At 43.4% G+C, this 26,263-nt stretch overlaps 1 protein-coding gene across 1 annotated transcript in view; it reads left to right on the top strand.

Moving 5' to 3' along the window:
• Window positions 1–26,263, top strand: part of pibf1 (progesterone immunomodulatory binding factor 1) — a 105,698-nt gene that overhangs the window by 61,010 nt on the left and 18,425 nt on the right. Inside the window, 3 exon segments of the mRNA XM_033023027.1 lie at window positions 4,325–4,475; window positions 8,447–8,537; window positions 19,653–19,755. Of these exon segments, the coding sequence (XP_032878918.1) occupies window positions 4,325–4,475; window positions 8,447–8,537; window positions 19,653–19,755 (345 nt within the window).

Below are 26,263 nucleotides of genomic sequence, written 5' to 3'. Positions count from 1 at the left end.
CTGACCTCAACTACCTTCTGTGGCAGAGAGTTCCAGAGACTCACCACTCTCTGTGTGAAAAATGTTTTCCTCATCTCAGTACTAAAGGATTTCCCCTTAATCCTTAAACTGTGACCCGCTTGTCCTGGACTTCTCCAACATCGGGAACAATCTTCCTGCATCAGACAAATGCAATTCAGGACTTTTCTCTTCACAAGCAAAGTCAGAATGACGGTTAGTGAAGAATTCGAATATTCGCTGAGCGTTCAGATGCTGCGCGCGCCTCCTGCACCAAAGGGGGGGGGGAGCGTGTGTCGTCACACACAAAGATCTTGTAGCGGAGAGCTCCGCTATAAGATCTTTGGTCACATACTAAGCACGCACCTCCACAAACAGATGAGCGTCTTCTTGAATGGAGAGCGCGTGGCCGCCTCCACAAACAGTCACACACACTGAGGACCCGCCCCCACAAAAAATATTTTGTGAGGAAGGGGAGGAGGAGGGTGGAGAGGGAGAGGGGGAGGGGGGGGGAGAAGTGGATGGGGGAGAGAGGTGAAGGGGGGGGGGGAGGGGTTGGAGCGGGCGTGCATGAGTCGAGAGAAGAGAAAAGGGCAGAGAGAAGAGAGAGGCTGGTACAACAACAAAAAAGCTGGATAAACTCAGCGGGTGCAGCAGCATCTATGGACCGAAGGAAAAGGGCAACGTTTTTGGCCGAAACCCTTCTACCAGGTTTCGGCCAAAAACGTGGACCATTCAATTCGCTCCATAGATGCTGCCGCACCCGCTGAGTTTATCCAGCTTTTTTTATGTCTACCTTCGATTTTCCAGCATCTGTAGTTCCTTCTTAAAGACAGAGACTGTGCACGGTAAGGGAATGAGGAGGGAGAGGGGGAAGATTGTGGAGGGAGGGGGAGAGTGGATTTGGAGAGGGAGAGGGGTGGGGGGAGAGAGAAGTGGAAGAGAGGGGAGGGAGGGAGGGAGGGAGGGGGAGAGGGGTAGCAGGAGTGGTGGAAGAGGGACAGGGGGAGTGGTGGAAGAGGGACAGAGGGGTAGGGGAAGGGGTGGGGGAGAGAGGGGAAGGGAGGGGGGGGTGAGGGAGGGAGAGGGGTGGGGTAAGGGAAGAGAAGTGGGAGAGGGAGGGGTAGGGGGATTGGTGGAAGAGGGACAGAGGGGAAGGGGGCAGGGGAGAGAGGGAAGGGTGTGGGGTATTGAGGGAAGGGGTGGGGGAGAGAGGGATGGAAGAGGGGTGAGGAGAGGGAGAGGGGGAGGAGAGAAGTGGAAGAGTGGGGGGGAGGGAGGGAGGAGTAGCGGGAGTGGTGGAAGAGGGACGGGGGAGTGGTGGAAGAGGGACAGAGGGGTAGGGGAAGGGGTGGGACAGGGAGGGGAAGAGAGAGGGGTGATGGAGGGAGAGGGGTGGGGTAAGGGGAGAGAAGTGGAAGAGTGGGGAGGGAGGGGTAGAGGGACTGGTGGAAGAGGGACAGAGGGGTAGGGGAAGGGGACGGGGGGAGAGAGGGAAGGGGGTGGGGTAGAGAGGGAAGGGGGGTGGGGGAGAGAGTGATGGGTGGGAGAGGGTTGAGGAGAGGGAAACATAGAAACATAGAAATTAAGTGCAGGAGTAGGCCATTCGGCCCTTCTAGCCTGCACCACCATTCAATATGATCATGGCTGATCATCCAACTCGGTATCCTGTACCTGCCTTCTCTCCATACACAAGGGCCACATCTAACTCCCTCTTAAATATAGCCAATGAACTGACCTCAACTACCTTCTGTGGCAGAGAATTCCAGAGATTCACCACTCTCTGTGTGAAAAATGTTTTTCTCATCTCTGTCCTAAAGGATTTCCCCCTTATCCTTAAAGTGTGACCCCTTGTTCTGGTCTTCCCCAACATCCGGAACAATCTTCCTGCATCTAGCCTGTCCAACCCCTTAAGAATGTTATACGTTTCTATAAGATACCCCCTCAATCTTCTAAAATCTAGCGAGTACAAGGCGAGTCTATCCAGTTTTTCTTCATTTGAAAATCCTGACATCCCAGTAATCAGTCTGGTGAACCTTCTCTGTACTCCCTCTATGGCAACAATGTATTTGAGCATTGGGCATTGTGACATCACACGATGGAACGTTCACCGTGGGCTGGGGCTCCTGCAAAGGCATATGTAAATGAATGCATTCCGATTGGACATATGTGAACATTGGGCATTGTGACATCACACGATGGAACGTTCAGCAGGGGCTGGGGCTGGTGCTGATTCCATGGGTGAGAAGCCAGTTTAGTTTTGAAATTTTGGGGGGGGGGTGGGAAGGATTTGATTAAAAACGTGTACTTAAACACGACGAAATGTAATGAGGAGCGGATACTTAGAAAGAAAAGTGAAATCTCTACCGAAATGGAAAAGACGTCGGCGATTCTGCGTCTGGTTTCGGAGTTGCAGGGAATCAAAGGAAGAAATGCGGCCGGAAGCCGTACATGTAAATGGATCCATTCCGATTGGACGTCTGCGAGCGTCGGGCATTGCGATTGGACGTCTGCGAGCATCGGGCATTGTGACATCGCACGGCGGGAACGAATCGAAAGGCAGAAAGGGATCCGGACGCCAGCCGGTCGGATGGGACGAGAGTTTTAATATATAACTAGACCAAGTGCAGACCCGTTGGGTCTGTTTCCCCAACGGCGTTTTGCGGGGGGGGGAGGGGGGGCTGCGGCATCAAACTCACATTAACCACCCCCCAAACACACAGGTGGGGGGAGGGGGCATGTGAAGAGGGGAGGGAGGGGAGAGGAGGTGGAGGAAACGGGACAGATTTGGGAGGGAAAGGAGAGCGGGGTAGGGGGTGAGAGAGGGGGATGGGGAGAGAGATGTGGGGGAGGGGGAGGTAGGGGAGGAGGGAGGGAGGGGGAGAGAGGTGAAAGAGTGGGGAGGTAGAGTGGAGGGGGAGAGGTGGAAAAGTGGGGAGGGAGGTGGAGAGGGGTAGGGGGAGTGATGGAAGAGGGACAGGGGTAGGAGGAAGGGGGTGGGTGGAGAGAGGGAAGGGGGTGGCGTAGAGAGGGAAGGGGGGTGGGGGAGAGAGGGATGGGTGGGAGAGGGAGAGGGGTGAGGAGAGGGAAACATAGAACCATTGAAATTAAGTGCAGCAGTAGGCCATTCGGCCCTTCGAGCCTGCACCACCATTCAATATGATCGTGGCTGATCATCCAACTCAGTATCCTGTACCTGCCTTCTCTCCATACCCCCTGATCCCTTTAGCCACAAGGGCCACATCTAACTCCCTCTTAAATACAGCCAATGAACAGGCCTCAACTACCTTCTGTGCCAGTGAATTCCAGAGATTCACCACTCTCTGTGTGAAAAATGTTTTTCTCATCTCGGTCCTAAAGGATTTACCCCTTATCCTTAAACTGTGACCCCTTGTTCTGGACTTCCCCAACATCTGGAACAATCTTCCTGTATCTAGCCTGTCCAACCCCTTAAGAATTTTGTACGTTTCTATAAGATACCCCCTCAATCTTCTAAATTCTAGCATGTACAAGCCGAGTCTATCCAGTCTTTATTCATATGAAAGTCCTGACATCCCAGGAATCAGTCTGGTGAACCTTCTCTGTACTCCCTCTATGGCAACAATGTATTTGAGCATTGGGCATTGTGACATCACACGATGGAACGTTCACCAAGTGCTTGTGCTCCTGCAAAGGCATATGTAAATGAATCCATTCCGATTGGACATCTGTGAGCATCGGGCATTGTGACATCACACGATGGAACGTTCACCAGGGGCTGGGGCTGGTGCTGATTCTATGGGTGAGAAGCCAGTTTATTTTTGAAATATTGGAGGGGGGGGGTGGGGGGGGAGAAGGATTTGATTAAAAACGTGCACTTAAACACGACAAAATGTAATGAGGTGCGGATATCTATCTATCTTTCCAATTCCAATTTGCTCCACTCATCCCATCCATTTCTAATCCTTATTCTCTCCACTTCGTATTTCTTTTATTCCTTTGTTATTCTGACAATTCCACCTGCCTCTTTGCCCTTCTCCTTCATCTCCTTTTCCATCCTATGCCTAGTTATGCATGTCTTCCAACACAATGACAAGTCTGCTGCAATTGTTTGGGGTTTTTTCATGTACAACTATAGGTGTGTGCAAATTTCATTTTACTGTTAATTCATCCCATAGTTAACCTTATAGTGAGTCCCTGTTAAATAATGCATAGAAATTGTATGTAAGCATGTTATATAGCAGGCTGACAGAATGTTAAGTGTAACAATGTGTATTCAAGTTTTTGAAGTTAGTATGTAAAGGAGGTTTACAATTAATTGTCATTTCTTGCATTGTTGTCTCAACAGGTTTTAACAAAAGAATTTTACAAACTGCAAGCATCAGCAGACAAGCATACCACTGAGCTTCAGACTCAAAACACTGAGCTTCAAGCACGATTGGTGATCTATGAGAAACTAGAACAGGAGCTGGATGGTGTTATAATGCAATCGGCTGAAAGTAAGTTGCATCTGAAGATTAGACTGAGGTTTTCTCACTGTTACTTAACAAAATTATAAACTGGTTAGCAGCAAAAAATCAGGTTGTATGATCTTTTGTTTCACCATCTGCAGAGTACTTATTCTTCAATATTACTCTTACCATTATCGATAGAGGATTAATCTAAATAATCCAGACACATCTAGTAGAGTTTAATGAAGAGTCTGAAGTATGGTGCTTGCACCCATTGATCAAAATGCTGTGCACGTGTACTTAACCCAATACTGGTGAGTACGGGAGTTGAGACGTCACTGGTAAGAAGTTGAAACATGGTACTACAGCTGTAGAAGACATTTGTAAGTTGACATTTGGTTGACAGTTCTGGTTGCCCTGATGTAGGAAGGATGTCATTAAACTGGAAAAGGTGCAAAAAAGATTTATGACGACTGGAGGAATTGAATTATATGGGCAGGCTGAATAGGTGAGGACTTTTATTTCTCCAGAGAGTTAAGGGCCTGTCCCACTGTCTTATTCTCGACTCATTACTGATTAAAAGTCTAAAAAAGTAAAAAGACTTTCAAAATTAAAACAACCAGCTTCAATTGATGAATTCACATTGGCTCGGCTAGCAGCGATCAGCCTCACTGAAGACCAGCTTCAATTGATGACGTCACAATGGTTCGGTTAGCAGTGGCCACTTTGAGAAACATTTCTTCCATCTGCACTTGCAGTTAGCAGCTATGATGTCAATATGGGATCTCATTTACATAAACTGACCATCAGCAGTGTTCCACTGGCAGTTAGCAGCGTATGACGTCACAATAGGATCTCATTTACATAAAATGCCCGTCAACAGTGTTCCACCCAATGCAATGAGAGATTTGTTACATTGTTGTAAGGAGAGGTAGGGAGTGGGGGAGGGGAAGAGGAGAAATGTTATTTAAACATTGTGTTTAATGGCAGAGTGGGATAGGGGAGGGGTGAAGGGGGATAGAGGGAGAGGAGGGGGGTAGGGAGGGAGGGGGTGACTAAGGGTAGTTGAAAGGAGAGGGAGGGAGGTGAGGGAGAAGAGGGAGGGGGAAGAGGAGGGGGACAGAGTGTTGGGGGGTGAGGAGAAATGAGCCACGCCTGCTGAGTTGGCTATGGGTGAGTGGTGGAATATTGGTTTGGGGGAACGTGTTGCGTATGGGGAACTGGTGAGTGATGAAAACGGGTTGCGTTTGGGGAACGTGTGTGATGGAATATTGCGTTGGGGAAACGGCCCAATGGGTCAGGGAGGGGAGAGGGGCTATGCATGGAGGGAGTGACTGAGGATAGGGAGTGACTGAGGGTAGGGGAAAGGAGAGGAAGGGAGAGGTGAGGGAGGGAGAGATGAGGGAGGGAATGGAGGAGGGGAGGAAGAGAGGGGAGAGAAGAGGGAGGGTGAAGAGGAGGGGGAGGGAGTGTTGGGGATGAGGGGAAATGAACCGCACCTGCACAGTTGGGGGCAAAGGGTGAGTGGTGGAATATTGCGTTGGGGGAACGGGTTGCATTGGGGGAACGGGTGAGTGGTGAAATATTGCGTTGGGGAAACGGGGCCCAACGGGTCCACTTGGTCTATTTATTACTAAAACTCTCATCTTGTTTCTATATTTCTATATTTGTTTGCCCGGTTTGTTTGCCCATATTTGCGCAAAAATGGTACACAACAGTGCTACAATTTTTGGCCCACCTTGCTCACCATTGTCCTGTGATGTCAATTAAACAAGTTTTGCTCAGATTTATGCCATATTTTACAGGTTCTTGACATTTTAAACATTACAAAAACAACTTTTAAAAAATGCTTTTCCATTTTGCCTTGCCCGTCAGCAGCGTTGCACCTCACAATGATGTCACAATGAGATTCCAAATTTCATTCACATTAAAAAAAAAATCTCAATTTTCATTGTGGGGGGGTGGGATAGGGGGAGGTTTCATTTTTTTTAAATCGCGATTTTCATTGTGGTGGGTGGGGGTTGGGATGGGGGGAGGTGAGTAGTGGGGGAGCAGGTGGGTAGACAGAGAGGAGGAGGATAGGGACTGGAGAGGGGTTATGGAGGGAGGGAGTGACTGAGGGTAGGGGAAAGGAGAATGAGGGAGAGGTGAGGGAGAGAGTGGGGGAGGGGAAGAGGAGAGGGGAAAGAAATGGGAGGGTGAAGAGGAGGGGGAGGGAGTGCTGGGGATGACGGGGAAGGAAGAGGATAGGGGTAGGAAGAGGGTTGGCGATACGCAGTTGGGAGAAGGTTGCGTGACTCGCGTCACAAAGGGGATCTCTGGCGTCGCAATGGGAAACCCTCAACCGCGCCTGCGCAGTTGGGGGGCTGTGGGTGAGTGCTGGAATATTGCGTTGGGGGAATGGGGCCCTGTACAGTCCCATCTCAAGCCCCGATTTCGGCACTCACTCCAGCTCCAGCCCAGGCTCAGTGTGGGGTTTGTACTGTCCTTCATGACGACCAGCGCTTCAGTTTCATTCCACATGCCAAAGACATGCTGGTTGGTGAATTCATCACTGTAGACTTTTCCTTTGTGCAGCTAAGTATAAAAGAATTAAAGGGTGTAAGAGAGTGTAAGTTGTAAGGTTACAGGGAAATAAGAAGAGGGGAGATAAGACTGAATATACTCTTCTGCTGGTAACTGACATGGACTCTTTGGGCTCAATGGCATCCCTCTAATTGGAATAATATACTCTTAGCTTTTCATGAGGAAGGAACATAGAGTCACCTTGAACTACAGGATTAATAAAGATACTCCCACTATTGTATTGGGTCAAAATTCCAGAATTTTAACCCGGTGACAATGAAGAAATGGCAATTATCTGTCAAGTTGTAAATGCTATTACTGCCTTGCTCCGGGTTTTCTAGGTGGTGATGGTTGCCAAATTAAAATCCGTTGCCAAACAAGACTTTGCAACTTGCTCCTATTTTAGACTTTATGCTCGACAATCTTGATGATTTTTTTGCTGGTGAATTTAATTGAGTTGATTAATATCAATCTAGTGGACTGCTTTGGCCTGGATAATTGGTAGCAAGTGTGTTGCAGCTTTATCCAGTCAAATGAGAGATATTCCACCATACTGGTGTTTTATTGGGGAAGCTTAGAGAAGCTGGAGATGGACCTCTCAGTGTGGAATACAACTGACCTCCGTCCATTCACATATGAAGGGACTGGCCCACTGGATTTCTGGCTAAGTCATTGACAGTCTGGAAATTCACAATGAAAATGGCACTGAGTGTCAGAGCTGGTTTGGCTCTTCTGTGGATATAGTCATTCCCTCGCACTTGCCTGGCATTATTTGCCACCTGTTGGACGATCTGGATATTTCCCATATATTGGAGTGCAGCAAAAAACTGGTTTATTATTTTTTGATTTGATAAGCTAATTTGGGGTCTAATTGGTGTGCCACTTCCATCTAATTTTTGCAATTATAAACCTTTGTAGAGCAATATTCTTCAATATTTCAATGTCAGTAACCCCATATATTTCACATAAAAAGTGATAGAACAGTACAGCATGATAATCAACATGATTTTTTCAATACATGTATGTATCTAATGAATGGTAAATGCAACACATGTGACCTGTAGCATTAATTAGATACATTTAGAAAAAAAATTGCTGATCATCATGCCTTCCAAATCAATTAATAATAAAACATTTTTTTGCTGCACTCCAATATCTGGGAAATATCAGATCGCCCAACAGGTGGCAAATAATATGCCCTGCAAGTGTTAGGGAATGGCTTTGTCCACAGAAGAGGCGAACCAGCTCTGACACTCTGTGCCATTATCATGTTACATTCCTAAACAATGTGTTTTCTGTCGCTTATTGAGCATTATTGAATGATCCATAAGATTACCTCAGTAAGCATTTGATGCATTACTGAATTTTCAGGCTGCAACTCATTAATAAATGTGTATTCAGATTTTTCAAATTCTACTGGCATACATTTATAATAATTTATTTGCTGACTGCAGTGGAAGATGAGGATGATGCTGAACATGTCCTTTTCTCTTATGGTTATGGTGCTAACATTCCCACAACAGCAAAACGGCGCCTGAAGCAGAGGTAAGGGCTTGATATTTGTTCACTTCTTTTTCCAACTACTGAGTGCCGGATGTTGAAATATGATAATCCTAATTCTGGATAAACATAACTTGAAGTGATTTTTGAAGCCGGTGTTCAAATCTTCTCAATTTTTCCTCTTCTTTTGGTTTAGAATTAATACAATATAATATATTGATTAGTACGGGTTATGGGGAGAAGGCAGGAGAATGTGGTTATGAGGGAGAGATAGATCAGCCATGATTGAATGGCAGAGTAGACTTGATGGGCCGAATGGCCTAATTCTACTCCTATCACTTATGATCTATAAATTATTAATTATCTAAAATGGTAAAGGAATATTCCATTAAAGGAAATCGACTACTTTAAACCTGGACAACTTGAATTCTCAGTCCCTTCATAATATAATTTATCCACAGTCATGGAATATTCCTCCAACAAGTATTGAAGTGGCAATTGAAGTAATGGAAATTCTATCATATCATACTCCCGTCTATTGCTTTTCTTTTTTAAATGACAATCCAAATATGAATAGGAGTTAAACTGAAACATTTAATCCTTTTCTCTACATTTCAGCTACAGCGGTTAGGTATGAACTGCACCTGAGAATATTCCGTGTACTTTACTTTTTACTCTAAGATGGATATCTTAGAGTAAAACAAAACTAACCTGCAATGTAATACCTGTCATGGCACAGAAATTCACTGCCAGTGGCCTCTTTTCTGCTAACATGTCCATAGTGCTACCAGTAGTAACTAAATTGTTCATCCAGCATTGTGAAAAGATATTTGATTACATTCTTCACAGAAATTAATGCAGTGTTCACAATGGAGCATGATCAGATGCACACCATTTTCCCAGTCATTTTTGATGATAAATTGGTGATAATACACTGGGTTAGGTTGCAAAGGAACATTTCCATGTCCATTTCATTACCTCTACTAGTTCCTCAAGTATCATGGCCACTTTTATTGACTGTTTATTTTAAATTTGTACAGCTAGAATATTTAATTTAAGACTATTCAATGATTCATCAAACATTTAGTAGGAAATGTGCTGGTGAAATTCTTCTTCTATCCAGTTAAGGTCATCCATTTAAATCTAATGTGCATGGCTGGTATTAGAAAAATGCATAACCATTAATCTTAGATTTCTGACAATTGTTTTTCAACCGTTCTCCCTTGTTTTTATAAAGCTGCTTTAAGCAAAATTACTTGACATCCCAGTAAGCAGACATACTAGATATTTATCCAGAATCAGGTCCTCATTACCATCAGTCATTTTTCAAGCATTTCTGAGATTCCATTCTTATCCTTCAGTTTTACCTCAGGGCGCAAGCATTAAAGAAAACCTTTGAGAATGCAGGCAGTGAAAACATGATTAGCAAGTCTTCACAGTAAATCTAGAAATTGGAAGGCCACTGGGGTGATGAATCTTAACATTAATCTGCAACATACTTTATTACCTTAGTTTACTTTTAGTTTAGTTTATTATTGTCACATGTAGCAAGATGCAGTGAAAAGTTTGTTTAGCATGCTATTCAGTCAAATCAAACTGCACATGAATACAGTTATAAACGAAAGAGTGAAATGATCAGGAACTCCACTTTTGGGACAACACACAATAAGTCACCACGTTCCAGCATCATGTTGCAACGTACAAGTGTCAGGTCTCTGAAAAGTCCAAACTTGGCCAAAAGAGATATGCAATTTAATATTTTCTCACTTGTCCTGGCAGCACTAGACCAATGATCAATTAGAGCAATGCCATCAGCTCCTTTCACCACCTTTCTGTGCAGCTCCATCTGACTTCGTTCGATCTGCTTATGTAAATACACTCTTCTCAAGCTTACCCTCCTAGTCTAGTTCAGTCAAAAACCACTGAGTCAAGCACTGGAACAACTAAACTTTATTTTTAGATTGAACAGCAAATTCCCCTATATGATACCTAAACCACCGCGGGTTCGATCCTTGTCTCTGCCTGGCCAAGCCCTTCAGCCTCGTGCAAGCAGAAACACTCCAAAAGGTCATGCAGTCCCAAGCGCACTTCCAGAAGATCGACCTCGATCTAAGATGGAGCCACCTTTCATAGGTCCACGAACATTGAGGGGCCAAACTCTCTTTACAATCCAATCAAACATATTAATTACATCAATACATTATTGACAGTTCCCCAAACCAATTACAGAGTCTCCCAAACATTGTTTCTCGGAGAAGCTTCTGGAAGGAAGCTAACTTAACTGAATAATGCAATATTTACCTTGGAACTCAAACAAGCCTGCCAGGGCTTAACAATTTGGCCAATCAATAAACAGCAGGGTAACTGTCTCGCAACATTATTTACATTATTTACAATCCTTTTGCAGTAATCCAATCAACTTCATGCATATATACTACTTTGGAGGTCCTCTTCAAAAAGCTCATTCATTCTGTCAATTGAAGAGACACTCATACATTTCTTATCTGCAACATTGATCTGGGACCTGGACTTACTGGCACCATTCAGCTGCTTGTCTTGTTATACACAGAAACACAGACTTGACCAAAATGCCCTGGCAATGCATGAATCCTCTGCTAAGTTTTGGTTTTATTCCTGCTCCTTTTTGGCCAGGATTTACACTTATTCACCCCGTTGCTGTAGGGCCTCCAGCAGTCAACTCCACCAACACTACAATCCGCAGCCACTGCAGGCACGCCATCGTTTCCTCCCCCCTCTCCTCGCAACTACCCCTCTAACATCTTTGTTAGGTAGGGGAGGATTTTGAGGAAAAAGCTATATAAAAATGCATATAAGCTATATATCTATGCATTTGGATAGATGGATTGATTAGGTATAGTCAACATGGTTTTACATGAGGGAGATCCTGACACAAATGTGGTTGTTTTTTGAAGAAGTAACCAAGAAGTTTGACGAGGGCTAGACCGTAGACATTATCCACATTGACATCAGCACGGCATTTGATAAGTTGGTAGGCTGTTCTGGAAGGTTAGATTGCATAACATCATGAAGAGCTAGCTGATTGGAAAATGAATTGGCTTCATGGAAGGAAGCAGGCATTAATGGTGGAAGGTTGTTTTTCAGACTGGAGGCCTGCGACTAGTAATGTGCCTCAGGGATCAGTGCTGGCCACAATGCTATTTGTGTTTTTTAATCAATAATTAGGTTATGAACAGACAAAAAGGTCCCAGTTTTTTGACTACGCAGAAGTATTTTACCAGTAATTACAGAAGAATTACCATTTATTAATTAACATTAATCACCAATTTTATTTTATATTGTGCCTCACATCCCAATCACCAAGAACTAGGTTGAAAATGTCTGAAATCAGTTTATCTAGAGCACCTGATTACACAGAGTCTTCTCTCCATCTGTCTGTACTTAAACCTGCATCCCAAAAAAAGTCAACTTGGAATCCTCATCACTGCAATATCTTTCAGCAGTTTGTTTAAAATGAGCATCAATGCGAGCTTCAAAACATCTAACATTCATACATGTTAAAATGAGCTCAACAGCTGACTTATCGTATTGTTCATTAATGTGGTGTTAACTTGTTTAGATTGTATGGGATCCCAGGAAAGCTTAATGCAGACAAATGTGAGGTGTTGCATTTTGGGAAATCAAACCAGGCCAGGACCTTCACAGTGAATGGTAGGTCTCTGAAGAGCATTATAGAGCACAGAGATCTGAGAGTTAAGGTTTCCATGAAAGTGGCAGGACAGTTAAATATCGTGGTCAAGGATGCTTTTGGTGCATTGGCCTTCATCAGTCAGGGTTTTGAGTATAGAAGTTGTGACATTATGTTATAGTTGTAAAAATAAGTTGGTGAAGCCACATTTGGAGTATTCTGTTCAGTTTTGGTTATCCCTGTTATCGGAAAGATGTTGTTGAGCTGGAAAGAGTACAGAGAAGATTGATGAGGATGTTGCCAGAACTCGATTACCTGAGCTATAGGGGCAAGAAATTGGTCGAGCTATTGGGCTTTATTTCTTGGAGCGCAGGAAGTTAAGGGGTGACCTTATAGAGGTATATAAAATATTGTAGGGAATTGATAGGAGAATCAAGAACCAGAGGGCACAGGTTTAAGGTGAGAGGGGGGAGATTTAATTGGAATTTAAGGGGGAGCATTTTCACTGTAGGTGGGTGTATGGTATGGCCTGCTAGGGGAGGTGGTTGGGGCAGGTATAATAACAGCATTTAGAAGATACTTGGACAGATACATGGATAGGAAAAATTTAGAGGGATATGTGCCAAATGCAAGCACGTGGGACAATCTTAGATGGGGTATCTTGGTCAGCATGAACTAGTTGGGTTGAAGGGCCTGTATGACTCTATAACTTCTTCCGTGCACCATCTTCATGTCCCACTTCCCTCGATTGATCATGGGACTTTAGGACATTTCTGAAGGTGTGGGAGGTGAGCACGCAGGCCATACACTACCACGACTTTCCAAGCACCTATTGAGGCCATCTTTCTGCACTGTTATTCATACAATGATGATTATTTTAACTTTGATCACTATTTATTGCTGCAAGCCTTTAAGGGCAAATATATGCCAAGCTATGTGCCATCTGTATATTACAAAGTATTTTCCATGCTTTCAATGTTTATTTAAAAAAAAGAAAGAATCTGAATTAGAAGACATTCATTTTATTAAAATTACATTTGTTATATTAATTGTATCAATAATACAAGTTATATTAACTACATGAAAACAAACCTCAAGCAGTATTTTTGTCGGTCAGAAGTTTAATGCCAGTAAGTTTGTTGAATGTATTTTTTTGTTATGTTGCATTACTTTGCTATTCCTACTAACATACAATGCATTTTTGAATAAGATTGCTGACTTGACATGTTGTCTGGGAATGTAGTTGTAAATCACTGTTTAGAAGAGTATATATAGGCTGCAGCAGCACCTGTGATGACGTTTGATAAAGCACCCACTAAACTGCTCGTAACTAAGTCACAGGTTTATAGATCTGAAGTTTCATTATGTGACGGGAAAATAAGTGCAGTAACTATTTGAAAATCTTGATGTACTGAATAAAGCAGTTACTTTATCAAAATGTCATCTCCCATTTCTGAACTGCTGATTCTTTTTTGTATTGCTGTAGATGAGATCATAATCTTAATAATGCTGTAAGCTGCCAGGGAAACCCCTAGCCTTTCAATTGCAAATAAATTGCCCTGAACAGCTAACAGGGTGACACAGACCTCCAAGCATTTATTAATGTATTGTAGACTTCTTTGGGTATGTGCTAAGTTCCAGAATATCATAATTTTCTTGTCTATCTGATACCCTGGATGCAAGTCCAAGGGTTCTACCTCATATTTTCTATTTGATTTCCATTATTATACTCATTGTTTTCTTTTTTACACTTTTGCTTCTAATAATTGGGAGATAAGTTACAAGAAAAATACAAATCAACCACCTATCTTGTTTTTCCACTCATTTGAATTGTCCTGGTACCCCCCTGTTTCCATCAAATTTAGTACCCCTATTTTCTGTCAGTCATTGCCCTACGTGCACCCTGATCCTTCATATTTGAAACAAACTAAAGCAGAAAATGCACGGGCAATTGTTTCTCCTAATACTTGCATTGAGTATTTCCTTAATGCTGGATGAGCCATCGGTCAAAATGCAACAATTCGATGTTCTGCAAATCTAGAGAAATTGAAGATGCAAACATTAGCAATACGAGGAAGAAATATCTACTATTTCCAGAAATTCATATATTTTAGTTTAGTTTTAGATTGAGCATAGGCTCCCTTCCTCTTTTCAGATTTGTTTACATGGATTCTGTATCAACTTGCATGCCAAGGGCTTCATAGATAGATAGATAGATATAATTTATTGCCACACAGCCAGGCTGGTGGAAATTTGGGTTGTCTGCAGCGATACAATAGTAAAGAACACACAACCACAATAAAACTGTAACACAAACATCCACCACAGCATTCATCACTGTGGTGGAAGGCACAAAATTTGGCCAGTCCTCCTCCATTTCCCCCCCGTGGTCAGGACCAGAGTCCAGAGTCAGTCCAGGATCGGCTCTTCCTCACCGGAGACCGCGGCTTTAGATTGTTGTAGGCCGCAGGCCGGCGGTCGAGATTTAAAGTCCCCGCCGCAGCCAGAAGCACCGTAGACTGCAGGGCCGGCGGTTGAAGCTCCCCTCCAGGGGTGATGGTAAGTTCATGCCGGCCCCGCGGTAGAAGTTGGCGGTGGGCCGGCAGTGGTGGCTTCTTCTTCCCCCGGGTTCCCAACGTGAGATCCCGGGCTGTAGATGCCGCACCAGCTGGAGCTCTGCAGACGCTTCAGGCTGCGACTTCAGGCTGCCGGCTGCCCCGGGCCAGCGAAACGGAGCGCCCCCCTCCAGCGAGCCCCAGCGAGGGTCGCCCGCTCCACGCCGAGAGTCTACGCTGCGCCCGCCGCTGAAGCCCCGGGCGCGTCTCCGGGAAAGGCCGCGTCGATCCTTGATGTTAGGCCACGGGGGAGGCGACCTGGAAAAACTCGCCTCTCCATGGAGGAGGCGACCAAAGCGGTTTCCCCCTCACCCCCCCCCCACACCACCCCCCACACAAAACACACAAAGAAACATTAAATACAGACTTTAAAACATACTAAAAAAATAAAAAAAGTTGAAAAACTGACGAGCTGCATGACATGGCTGCTGCCAGAGCAGCGCCCCCTACAATGACTGAATCAAACGGCATTCTGTTTAAGCAAAGCCTGCCATTCATCAATCTGGTTCCTCATCCTTTACTATACACAGAAGGTTTGCTATACATATAGAAACAAGGAACTGCAAATGGTGGTTTACAAAAAAAACAAAGTACTGGAGTAACTCAGGAGGTCAGGCTGATTGTGGTGGGGGGAGCGACAGGATCAACTCTGGCAAAAGATGGGTGGATACAGGTGAGGGGGGGGGGGGGGGGGTGATAGGAAAATGGTTGGACAACAGCCAGAGATGAAAAACCAAAAGGTGTGATTATACAGATAGATGAGTTGTGAATTGTGAATCGATTAGAAACAATAGGTGGCCTTTCGAGCCATTCAATATGATCATGGCTGATATTCTAAAATCAGTACCCTGTTCCTGCTTTTTCCCCATATCCCTTGATTCCTTTAGCCCTAAGAGCTAAATCTCTCTCTTGAAAATATCCAGTGAATTGACCTGCACTGCCTTCTGTGGCAGAGAATTCCACAGATTTATAACTCAAATCCTCTCGCAATGAAGGCCAACATGCCATTAGCTTTCTTCACTTTACACCCAGGTCTCGTTGCACCTCCCCTTTTCCTAATCTGACACCATTCAGATGATAATCTGCTTTCCTGTTCTTGCCACCAAAGTGGATAACCTCACATTTATCCACATTATACTGCATCTGTCTTGCATCTGCCAACTCATCCAACCTATCCAAGTCACCCTGCAGCCTCATAACATCCTCATCGCAACTCACACTGCCACCCAACTTTATGTTATCCGCAAACTTACAGATGTCACATTTCATTCCCTCGTCTAAATCATTAATATATATTGTAATTAACTGGGGTCCCAGCATCGAGCCTTGCGGCACCCCACTAGTCACTGCCTTCTATTCTGAAAAGGACACGTTAATTCCTACTCTTTGCTTCCTGTTGGCCAACCAGTTCTCTCTCCATGTCAATACCCTACCCCCAATACCATGTGCTCTAATTCTGCATACTAATGTCTTGTGTGGGTACTTGCCAAAGGCTTTTTGAAAGTCCAAATACATCACATCCACTGACTCTCGCTTATCCATTCTACTTGTTACATCCTCAGAAAATTTCAAAAGATTAGTCAAGCATAATTTCCCATTCATAAATCCATGCTGACCTTGACCGATCCTGTCACTGTTTTCCAAATGCGTTGCTATAACATTTTTAATAATCGACTCAAGCATCCTCCCCACTACCGATGTAAGGCTAACTGGTCTATAATTCCCGTTTTCTCTCTCCCTCCTTTCTTAAAAAGTGGAGTTACATTGTCTACCCTCCAGTCCACAAGAACTGATCCAGAGTCGAGAGAACATTGGAAAATGATCACCAATGCATCCACGATTTCTAGGCCCACCTCCTTCAGTACTCTGGGATGCAGACCATCAGGCTCTGGGGATTTATCTGCCTTCTGTTCCATCAGTTTACCTAACACCATTTCATGACTAATGTGGATTTCCTTCAGTTCCTCCCTCCCACTATATCCTCGGCCCCTTACTATTTCTGGGAGATTGTTTGTGTCATCCTTAGTGAAGACAGAACCAAAGTACTTGTTTCTGTTCTGCCATTTCCTTGTTTCCCATTATAAATTCACCTGTCTCTGCATTTGTCTTCACTAATCTTTTCCCTTTTACATATCTAAATATAAGCTACCCGAGCGGAATATCAGGCGCTGTTTCTCCAGTTTCATTGAAGAATTCAATACCGTTGGGTTGTTAGCTACGCAGGCAAAATTTGAGGTGCTGTTCCTTCAGTTTATTGGAGAATTCAATGTTCAATGCAACGTGCACCTCCTGTACAGCATTCAATGTTCCCAATATGGCTCCCTTCACATCGGCGAGACCAAGGGCAGACTCGGCGAACATTTTGCTGAACACTTGAGCTCAGTCTGCCAAGGCCTACTGGATCGCTCAGTTGCTAACCATTTAAACCCAATTCCTATTCTAAGCATTCCAGGACTTTGTCCTGTGCCTCTTCCATTGACAGATGAGGCCACACACAAACTGGAAGAACAGCACTTATGTTCTACTTAGATAGCTTACAACCCAACAGTATGAATTTTGAACTCTACAATTTTAGCTAACTAACGAAACCACCCCCCCCCCCCTCTTCCTTGTGCCATATGTGGACTCACAGCTATTTTTACCCTCCCCCTCCTATTTTCCTAAATATATTATATGAAAGTAGTATTTTCAGAATTCAACATAATTGAATGCAATACTTGTGAAAAACACATTTATTGAACATAACGACAAAAATACATACCAGACAATTGCTCCTTTTACTTTTGTCTGGATTTGTGGTGCTTGGTATAATCACATTTTATGGAACTTCAAAGACACCTGCATCAGAGGTCAGGAATTAATTTTTTGCATTGAGTAAGAGATACGTCCTTACTTTATAGTGAGATCTATTAATATGTATAAGGCTGTATATTATTTTTTAGTTTTTTAATCCTCATGAGAACATTTTCATTTGGATAGTATATGTTTTTTTTAGCAATCATTGTAAAGCATACTCCATATCTGTAAATAGTGACTCACAAAAATTAAATAAAAGATGAAAGTCAATGAAGCATCATTATATCAAAATATAAATTTGCCTCATGCATGTATTTTTCTGTCTCTAAGCAAAATATTGGCAAATTAAACATGTGCAAAGCGATTTGGTAAATTAAACAATCTCACTATTATCAATGACATGCCAATCAAGTTTTTTCCCCTGCATGCTTTCTTTAATGGCAGACTTCCCAAAATATGACAAGATACTGTGATTTGTTTAGGTTTTTATTCACTAAACCAAGATTGACATGACTGAATGAGATATGAAACTTGATCTCAATCACGGTTAGTTATTTTTAATCTCTGGGACCACATTTACATGTAGAAAGGAATGCCTCTTTTATGCATATACAAAGACTGCCGGAGAAAGAAATTGATATATTTACAAAAATATATTTATTTGCAGTTTGAAACACATTTGTAGCATAGAATTTAACACTTTTTATAGTTGGCTGCAACACACATTTTTTTTTTTAAACTAGTGGATTTATTATGTGTGGGGAAAGACAAATGAGTGTTTTGGATTTGCAATGTTTTAATTAAAACTATATGATCAGGTAGAGAGCTCCCATAGTTAGACCAGGATTGAAAGCTGTTGGAAATCAAGGATTGGAAGAGAGATGTTCTGCAAAGAGGCTTAACCATTAATCTGTTTTAATATACTGTAAGTGAAACTTATCAGACAACAATGCCTGGATATTTAGATTAGTTTATTATTGTCATGTGTACTGAGGTACGGTGCAAAGCTTTTTGTTACTTGCTATCCAGTCAGCAAAAAGACTATACATGATTACAATTAAACCATCCACTGTGTACAGATACAGGATAAAGGGTATAACGTTTAGTGAAGATTAAGTCCGATTAAAGATAGTTCAAATGTCTTAATTTAGGTAGATGGGAGATAAGGACCGCTTGCTAGTTGGTGAGTGGATGGTTCAGTTGCTTGATAACAGCACATCAGAAAGTTCTAAGAATCTGAACAAATTAAAAAATGGCAAATCCAAAACACTAAGGCAAAGTGCACAATTTGTTTGGTACCCTTACCACCACCCCCAGGATACCATCATATGCACCATGACAACATACTGTAGCTGTGTGTACCATCTACAAAATGCACTAATGTTACTCATCTAGCCAACTCCGACATCACTTCTCAAACCAACAATCTCTCCCTGAAAGAGAGCAAGGAAGACAGATGATTTGGAACACCACCACCAAAACCCCCCCCCCCCCCCCCCCCCCCGTGTCATTTGCCATCCTGATCTGGAAATATATTGCGTGTCCTTCAATGTCATTGAATCTGAATCCTAGAACTCTCTTTTCAACAGCATTGTGAGAGCTGCTTCTCATAGTGCAACAGTCATAGAAGATGGCTCGCCACCATCTTCTCGATGGGGCCCTGATCCTGAAAAACTAATAACAAAACACTTCTCCAAGTCTGAAGAAGAGTCCCGACCTGAATTGTCACCTATCCATGTTCTCCAGAGATGCCGCCTGACTCGCTGAGTTACTCCAGCACTTTGTGTCTTCTCCAAGTATAACAGGAAAGCCTGATTGAAATGTTCTGTTCTTTAGCAGATACACGCATTTTAGAATGTTGAAGCTGCTCCTGGGGAAATGTGACTTCCCAATCAATATAATTATATGTTTAATCTCTCACTGGTCTTGGGTGTACTGGTCTTTCAGTTGTAGAAGGTAAGCTTTTTTGCACTTGCCTTTGTGGAGCTATAAGCCAATGTGGAATCCTTGTGGAACTTTTCAAGTTAAATGGACAGCAGTGCTTTGAAACAATTAATGGCCAATTACGTTCTGCCCTTTCAGTGTTCATCTTGCAAGAAGATTGTTACAGATGGAAAGGCAAAATTCACTGCTTCGAAAAGACCTCGAACGACACAAACTCTCTGCCGACGAATTAACTCAGGAGGTAATTTGTTTTTTATTGATTCTCTGTTACTGGTTACACTATACACTAATCGAGTTGAGTATTTCTGTAATTTCTCGGGAATGCATTGTTAGAGTTGAGCCACTAATTCAGGAAGTATTTGGCTTGCATGATTTGATGAATGATTTTATACCTGCCTGGAAACCTGTCTGACATGTTCTTTGGCATAAATCAACATGCTATTCAGCTCTTGGCATACTATACTAAAGATGTTTTGGATACATGCTTTTGATTGATGGTGGATTAACAATTGTCTACCCTTTAATGAATAGGGATCATTATTTCTTTCAACCAGAAAATGCTGCTGTTGTGTTCCCAGTTCTGGGCTTGTATCTGTTTGTGCTAACTTCAGTAATAATTCTGAAGCCATTCACTAGATGGGGCTAAATTAGTGATGTCATGTTTGTATATTGTAGTGCGAGCATCTAGTGATTATGTTCCAGAAACCTGTAAGAAAACCTTTTATTTTAACATTTCAAGGACAACAGGAAAACATAGTTATTTCAAATAGAATTTTCCAATGTAGGGGGTGCCATCGAGTATGGCTGCCCTGCCAGCAGCTGTTAGTCTTTTCACCAATTTTTTTTAATTTTTAGTGAGTTAAAGTGTTTGTTTTGGAGGTCTTTTAGTCTTTTATGTGGTGGGTGGGGGGAGGGGAAGGGGGAAACTTTATTTCCTGGTCCCTACCTGGTCGGAGAGGCAGCTTTCTTCCGAGCTGCTTCTTCGTCCCCCCTCCTCGCGGCCTACCATCGGACTGGGGCGATCTTTCCTGTCGGGACCAGCCAGGACTGCAGCTTCGGCGGCGGCACAGCACGGGGACACCATCACGGAGCGGGCGATGCCTTACAGGGTCGCCGTGCAGAGTGCTGTGGCCGCCGACTTCAACGTCCGAGGAGCTGTGGCTGCGGACGTCCAGCCGCGGGCAGCGCTGGATTTAGAGCACCGCGGAGCCTGGGATTCGAGATCGCCAGAGTCGGAGCTGCAGCCAGCATGGCCTGAGGACTACGGGTGCCGCGGTCGCCAGGGAGGGAGCGGCCGCTCCAGACATTTCCAGGCCGCTGAGGAGTGTTCACCCGACGCCGGATTCCAGCTTTCCGGCAAGAGGGCCTGAAAAACATCAGACTGGCTGCGGAGGCCACAATAGGCCCGACTATGGGTGAACAGGGGATTGGACTGGACTTTGCTGCCTTCCCCCACAGTGGGAACCATTGTGGGGGGATGTTTTTATGTTTATTGTTAAATTCTTTAATGTTGTGTCTTGTCTTTATTCGTGTGCAGCATTGGCATGTCAAATTTCACTACACCATTTGGTGTATGTGATAATAAATGTCCTTTATATCCTTTGTATCCTTTGTTTTGTATCCAATGAGATTCTGTTAATTTGCCAACTTGATGTTAAAGCAAGCTTCAAAAGCGAGAAAGCAAATTCATTCAAAACCACGTCAAAGAACCACACAGTAATATAGATCTTTTGGTAAATCTGAACTATGGCTAAAGTTATTTATTTGAATCCCAAGTCTTGCTGCAGCCTGGGTCTTCAGTGATGATCCAGGCCATGATACAACCAGTCAAAATGCTGTAAAAGTTCCAGAGAACATTTGTTGACATACCAAATCACCTCAATCTTCTAAGGAAGTAGAGGCATTGATCGGCTTTCTTGATGAATGTATCGATGTGCTGGGACTAGCACAAATTTTAGAGATTTGCACACCTACGAGCTTGAAGTTGTTAATTCTTTCCACCACCAACCAAGAAGAGGAAGTTTTGTTGCCAATTCGTACTGATAGCTGTAAATTTCAAGAAATAGATATTCACAGATTCCATAGGCGTATGTGAAGGAAAATCCCATCATCATCCACTCATTACCTTTCATGAGAAGTAAAGAATATTCTTAGAGTTTGTAGGTTCAAGAATGCTCGTTGAAGAAATTAAAGGTTGACCTCCAACTCACATGAAGAGCAACTTAAATAAGCAGTCCTTGTGCTTGAATTTATGGGTGGAGCTGCTCCAGGTTCCTGGAAGCTACTTATATTCGGCAAATATTAATGTATGATGTCAAAATGTGCATCAGGAACAAAAAAAAACAAGAGATCCCTTTTAAAATAAAATCATAAGCACATTGTTTTAAAATCATTTCCGTTTATAGTGTCCCAAATATACAAAGAAAGGTACAAGAATCTGGATAATCAATTAATTAAATTATTGATTTAAAAATAGATCTGTCAGGATCTACTCCCTCTTCACACACGACTGTGTTCCTGCAATCGACACCAACACCATCGTCAAATTTGCAGACGACACAACAGTGATTGGGCTGATCACCAACGGTGATGAAACAAAATACAGAGCGGAGGTGCAGAACCTGGCGGACTGGTGCGCACGTAACAACTTGTCACTAAACACCTCCAAGACCAAGGAGCTGATTATTGACTTCAGGAGGTCACATAATGGAGAATACGCCCCAATCTCCATCTACGGGGACAGTGTGGAGAGAGTGTCCAGCTTTAAGTTTCTGGGCACTCACATTTCAGAGGACCTCACATGGTCCACCAACACCACTGCGCTGGGCAAGAAGGCACAGCAACAACTGTTCTTCCTGAGGACATTAAAAACGACTGGTCTGCCCCAACAGCTGCTGTCAACCTTCTACCGCTGCACCACAGAGAGCATATTAACGTATGGCATCTCTGTGTGGTATCTCAGCTGCACAGAGGCGGAGAGGAGAGCTCTTCAGCGCGTCGTCCACAGAGCACAGAAGATTATTGGGACACAGCTACCAGCCTTGGAGGGCATCTACCACACACGGTGCCTCAGGAAGGCCGTCAGCATCCATAAAGACTCCTCACACCCTTGTAATGGACTGTTCGAACTACTTCCCTCTGGCAGACGTTACAAGGCCTTCTACGCCCGAACCTCCAGACTCAGGAACAGCTTCATTCCCAGAGCTATAGCGGCTGAGTGCCCCCCACCCCCCCTGGACTGTCTCCCTTGGATGGTCACGTTGCACAGACACATCTGCACTTTAGTCTGTTAGAACTGTTTTGACTATTTTACTGTTCTTTTACAATCCATGTTCTCGGGGTATCTAAATCTAAATTTTATTAGTTATTTATGTTATGACATTGGATGGAAGCAGCATACCAAATCTCGTTGCGCTTATGTGCAATGACAATAAAATATATTATTATTATTATTATTATTATCATTATTATTATAATTATTATTAAATATACCAGAATATATAGGAATTTTGAATAAATACCAGCATGATCTTCGTATACATGGTTTGCAATACTTGGGAATTTGCAATTGTGGAAAGACATAGATCAAGGCACCCTGAAGAAGGATCTCAACCCGAAACATCTCTCATTCCTCTCCAGAGATGCTGTCTATCCGGCCTGTTTCCAGCTTTTTATGTCTATCATCTGCAGTGCCTTCTTACACAAAACACTCAACAATGCTTTCATTCTTAGATTAAAGCAATACTTAGATTTTTAATTGCACGTACAATGCCTTGCAGAAATGTGTATCATTTTATTGTTTTGGCCACCTATAATGTTATTCTAACAAGATAATTCTGAATTCCTATATATATATATATTTATCTTGACAGTTCATTTTTCTTATTCTTGTGAGGATTTATCTTTGTGTTTAGAAAGCCAAATTCTGGACAGTTTGTCTACTGAATGATCTCTTGTTACCCACATAAAGAAAAACTGGTTCTGTTAGTATCATGTCACTGAAATGTCAGCCAGCACTTTATAAAAACACATTTAAACAAATATGCCTTTGTAGATGGTTTGAATAACTTGCAGAATCTAATTTTGCTCTTTGTATATTCCAGAAATTGGGGAATCAGTGATGATAGAAATAGCAGGACAGATTGTCATTTCAAAACATATATACAGCAGAAAAGATTGTTTTTTTAGATAAGCTTCTGACAGTACTATTATTAAACTCCTAGTGTTAAAAAAATAGAAGATTTGTAAACATTTCCCACCCTAACGACTCACGTAAAAATGTAACTCCATTTTGACATCTTGACATGAAGTGGTATTGTTGAATTCTGTTTGCATTGTGGGCCTGATATATTTCAGAACAGAAAAGAAAGTGAGGTAACTGAATTTGATTATTTTATAATCTAAGTATTTTCTTTAGTGCAATCACTAAATTCCTCCATTTGTTTTTTATTATAAACAGATTATTTTTCAAATTTCTTGTTTCCATGTGACATCCACCCCTACATTTCTCTGCTGTACTTTAAATCTATGTTTATATCTCTTGGTATTTTTCCTTAAATGTCTGACCATGGGCAGTTTTCCTTTCAACATCTTAGGATTCAATATGTGCTCTTTTAAAAGTGGCTAAATGTAAAGAATCCTTCCATAAGTAAATCTTAAGTTCCAGGGAAACATTTTGCAAAATATGTAAAATTATCCAAGAGCAAAACGTATTTGCGTGAATCCAGAGGCTATCCTACTGACCTAGCTGTAATACTAAGTGTACTGTAAGGTTGGCAGGATTTGGTGTTTTGAGGGTGTGAAAGTGTTAAGGCCTGTTCCACTTGGCGAATTTTTTCGGCGACTGCCAGCATCATTGACTGACGAATCAGGTCACCAAAAAATTTGCGGCATGATGACGTTTGACGCGCGGTGTTTTTTTAAGTGTCGCTACATTTTTTTGTCACCGCTGGATTTTGAAATGTTCAAAATCTTTTGGCTACACTGATATGATGCCGGCAGTTGCCGAAAAAATCGCCAAGTGGAACAGGCCCTTTATGTTTTTGAGTTTTTTTCATTTGTTGCCTTATGCAAAACTGTTCATTCATTTAATGTCAGTGGAAAAAAACAAGTGTTGTGCAATTTTAAAGACGTTAAAATCTAAGTCTTCACTTTTATTTTAAGTGAGGGATTTGGTGTCTTGACACCAATCCAAAATATGTCCCACAATTTAAGGCAGAACATAAAGAAAAGTAATGCATATTTAAGCATTAACAGTTTGAAACTTGCCAATCCTTTCAAATAATCTCAGTTATTCATACCAGCCAAAGGCACACTAAACTAATAGAACATGAATAACTAAAGTCCTATTTGATCATAATCCAAGACGATTTAGAAAGAGTATGTTCCAGAAAGGCTGTCCACAACAAAAACATTATAAAATTAAAACTCTAGAAATTGGGGTTTTTCTTTAATCCCTTGATTCTGGAACACAAAATTACGTGTTCACCTGGGAGTAGTTGTAATGCCTATATCACTAACTGAATTTGAAATATCAAAGCTGAATTCTGAAATATTTTTAATAACATTTGCAAGAAGGCATTACCTAAATCCATTGAATCTTTCCTAAATCGGAAAAGATAACGTTGTGGAGACACCTGGTGGTAGGCCACGGGCAGAGCGAACCCTCGGCTCTGGAGAGAGGAGTTAGGTGTCTCGGTGTGGGGGGCGCAGGCCATGAGGTTGACCCATAAGGGTATTTAAGGTCGGGCAATGCCCGTGCCCATTTGAGGAGTAGGGAGCTGTATCGTACAGAAATAAAACACGTCCCGAGTACACAACTTGTGTCCGCTTAGTTTTTGGCTGGACTCCTGCGTGTCCCCGCTCTACTGGTGACCCCGACGCCCAGGAGTGTAATCCTGGAAGGGAAATTCTGTAAGAAAATACATTCCGCCGCTGTCGCCTACGCGTCCCACGAGGCCGAACTCAGCGCAGTCTCCCTGAAGCTGCCTACATTTTGGATCTGGCAGCCAGGGCTTTGGTTCCAACAGGCCGAGTCCCAATTCTACATCCACGCCGTAACGGCCGACGAGACCCGTTACCACTACGTGGTGAGTGCCCTTAATCAGGAGCCGGCCGGTTGGGTCGTTCTTTACCTCGATAATCCGCCAGCGGTTGGTAAGTACAAAGGGCTCAAGGAGCTGCTGCTCCGGATCTCCGGGCTGAGCCGCATGGAGCGAGCGTGTCGGGTCCTCAACATGGGCGGGCTCGGCGACCGGAAGCCCTCGGCCTTCATGAGCGAGATGCTCACATTCTTGGGCGACCACCAGCCCTGCCCGCTGTTTGAATTTACTTACATGCAGCAGTTGCCGCGCGACATCCGCCAGCAGCACTCGGGGGAGAGCTTCAGGATCCGATCAGACTAGCGGCGCGCGCCGACAAGCTGTGGTTGTCCGACCGGCAGCAAGTGGGCACGCTGGAATCGCTGGACCGGATCGATTCTGGAAGGCACAGTGACCCAGGACCACGCCCATAAGAGGCCCACGCCCACAAGAGCCACAGACCAGACAAGTGGCACAGGAGAGGAGGATGGCTGAGCAGGATCCAGGAAAAAGGGTGTGGTGTTTTTACCACCAACACTGGGGTTCAGCGGCCCGCCAATGCCGCCAGCCATGTTTATTTCCTGGAAACGGGAGTGCCGGCCGCTGATAGTCACTGCAGTGGCCGGCAGGATCCATCGCCTGTACGCCTGGGACCGGCGCTTGGTGCTC

This window comes from Amblyraja radiata, chromosome 6, assembly GCF_010909765.2.
Source record: "Amblyraja radiata isolate CabotCenter1 chromosome 6, sAmbRad1.1.pri, whole genome shotgun sequence".
Taxonomy (NCBI): domain Eukaryota; kingdom Metazoa; phylum Chordata; class Chondrichthyes; order Rajiformes; family Rajidae; genus Amblyraja; species Amblyraja radiata.
The sequence above is the reverse complement of the archived record's forward strand: the minus strand, read 5'-3'. Positions and strand labels throughout refer to the sequence as shown.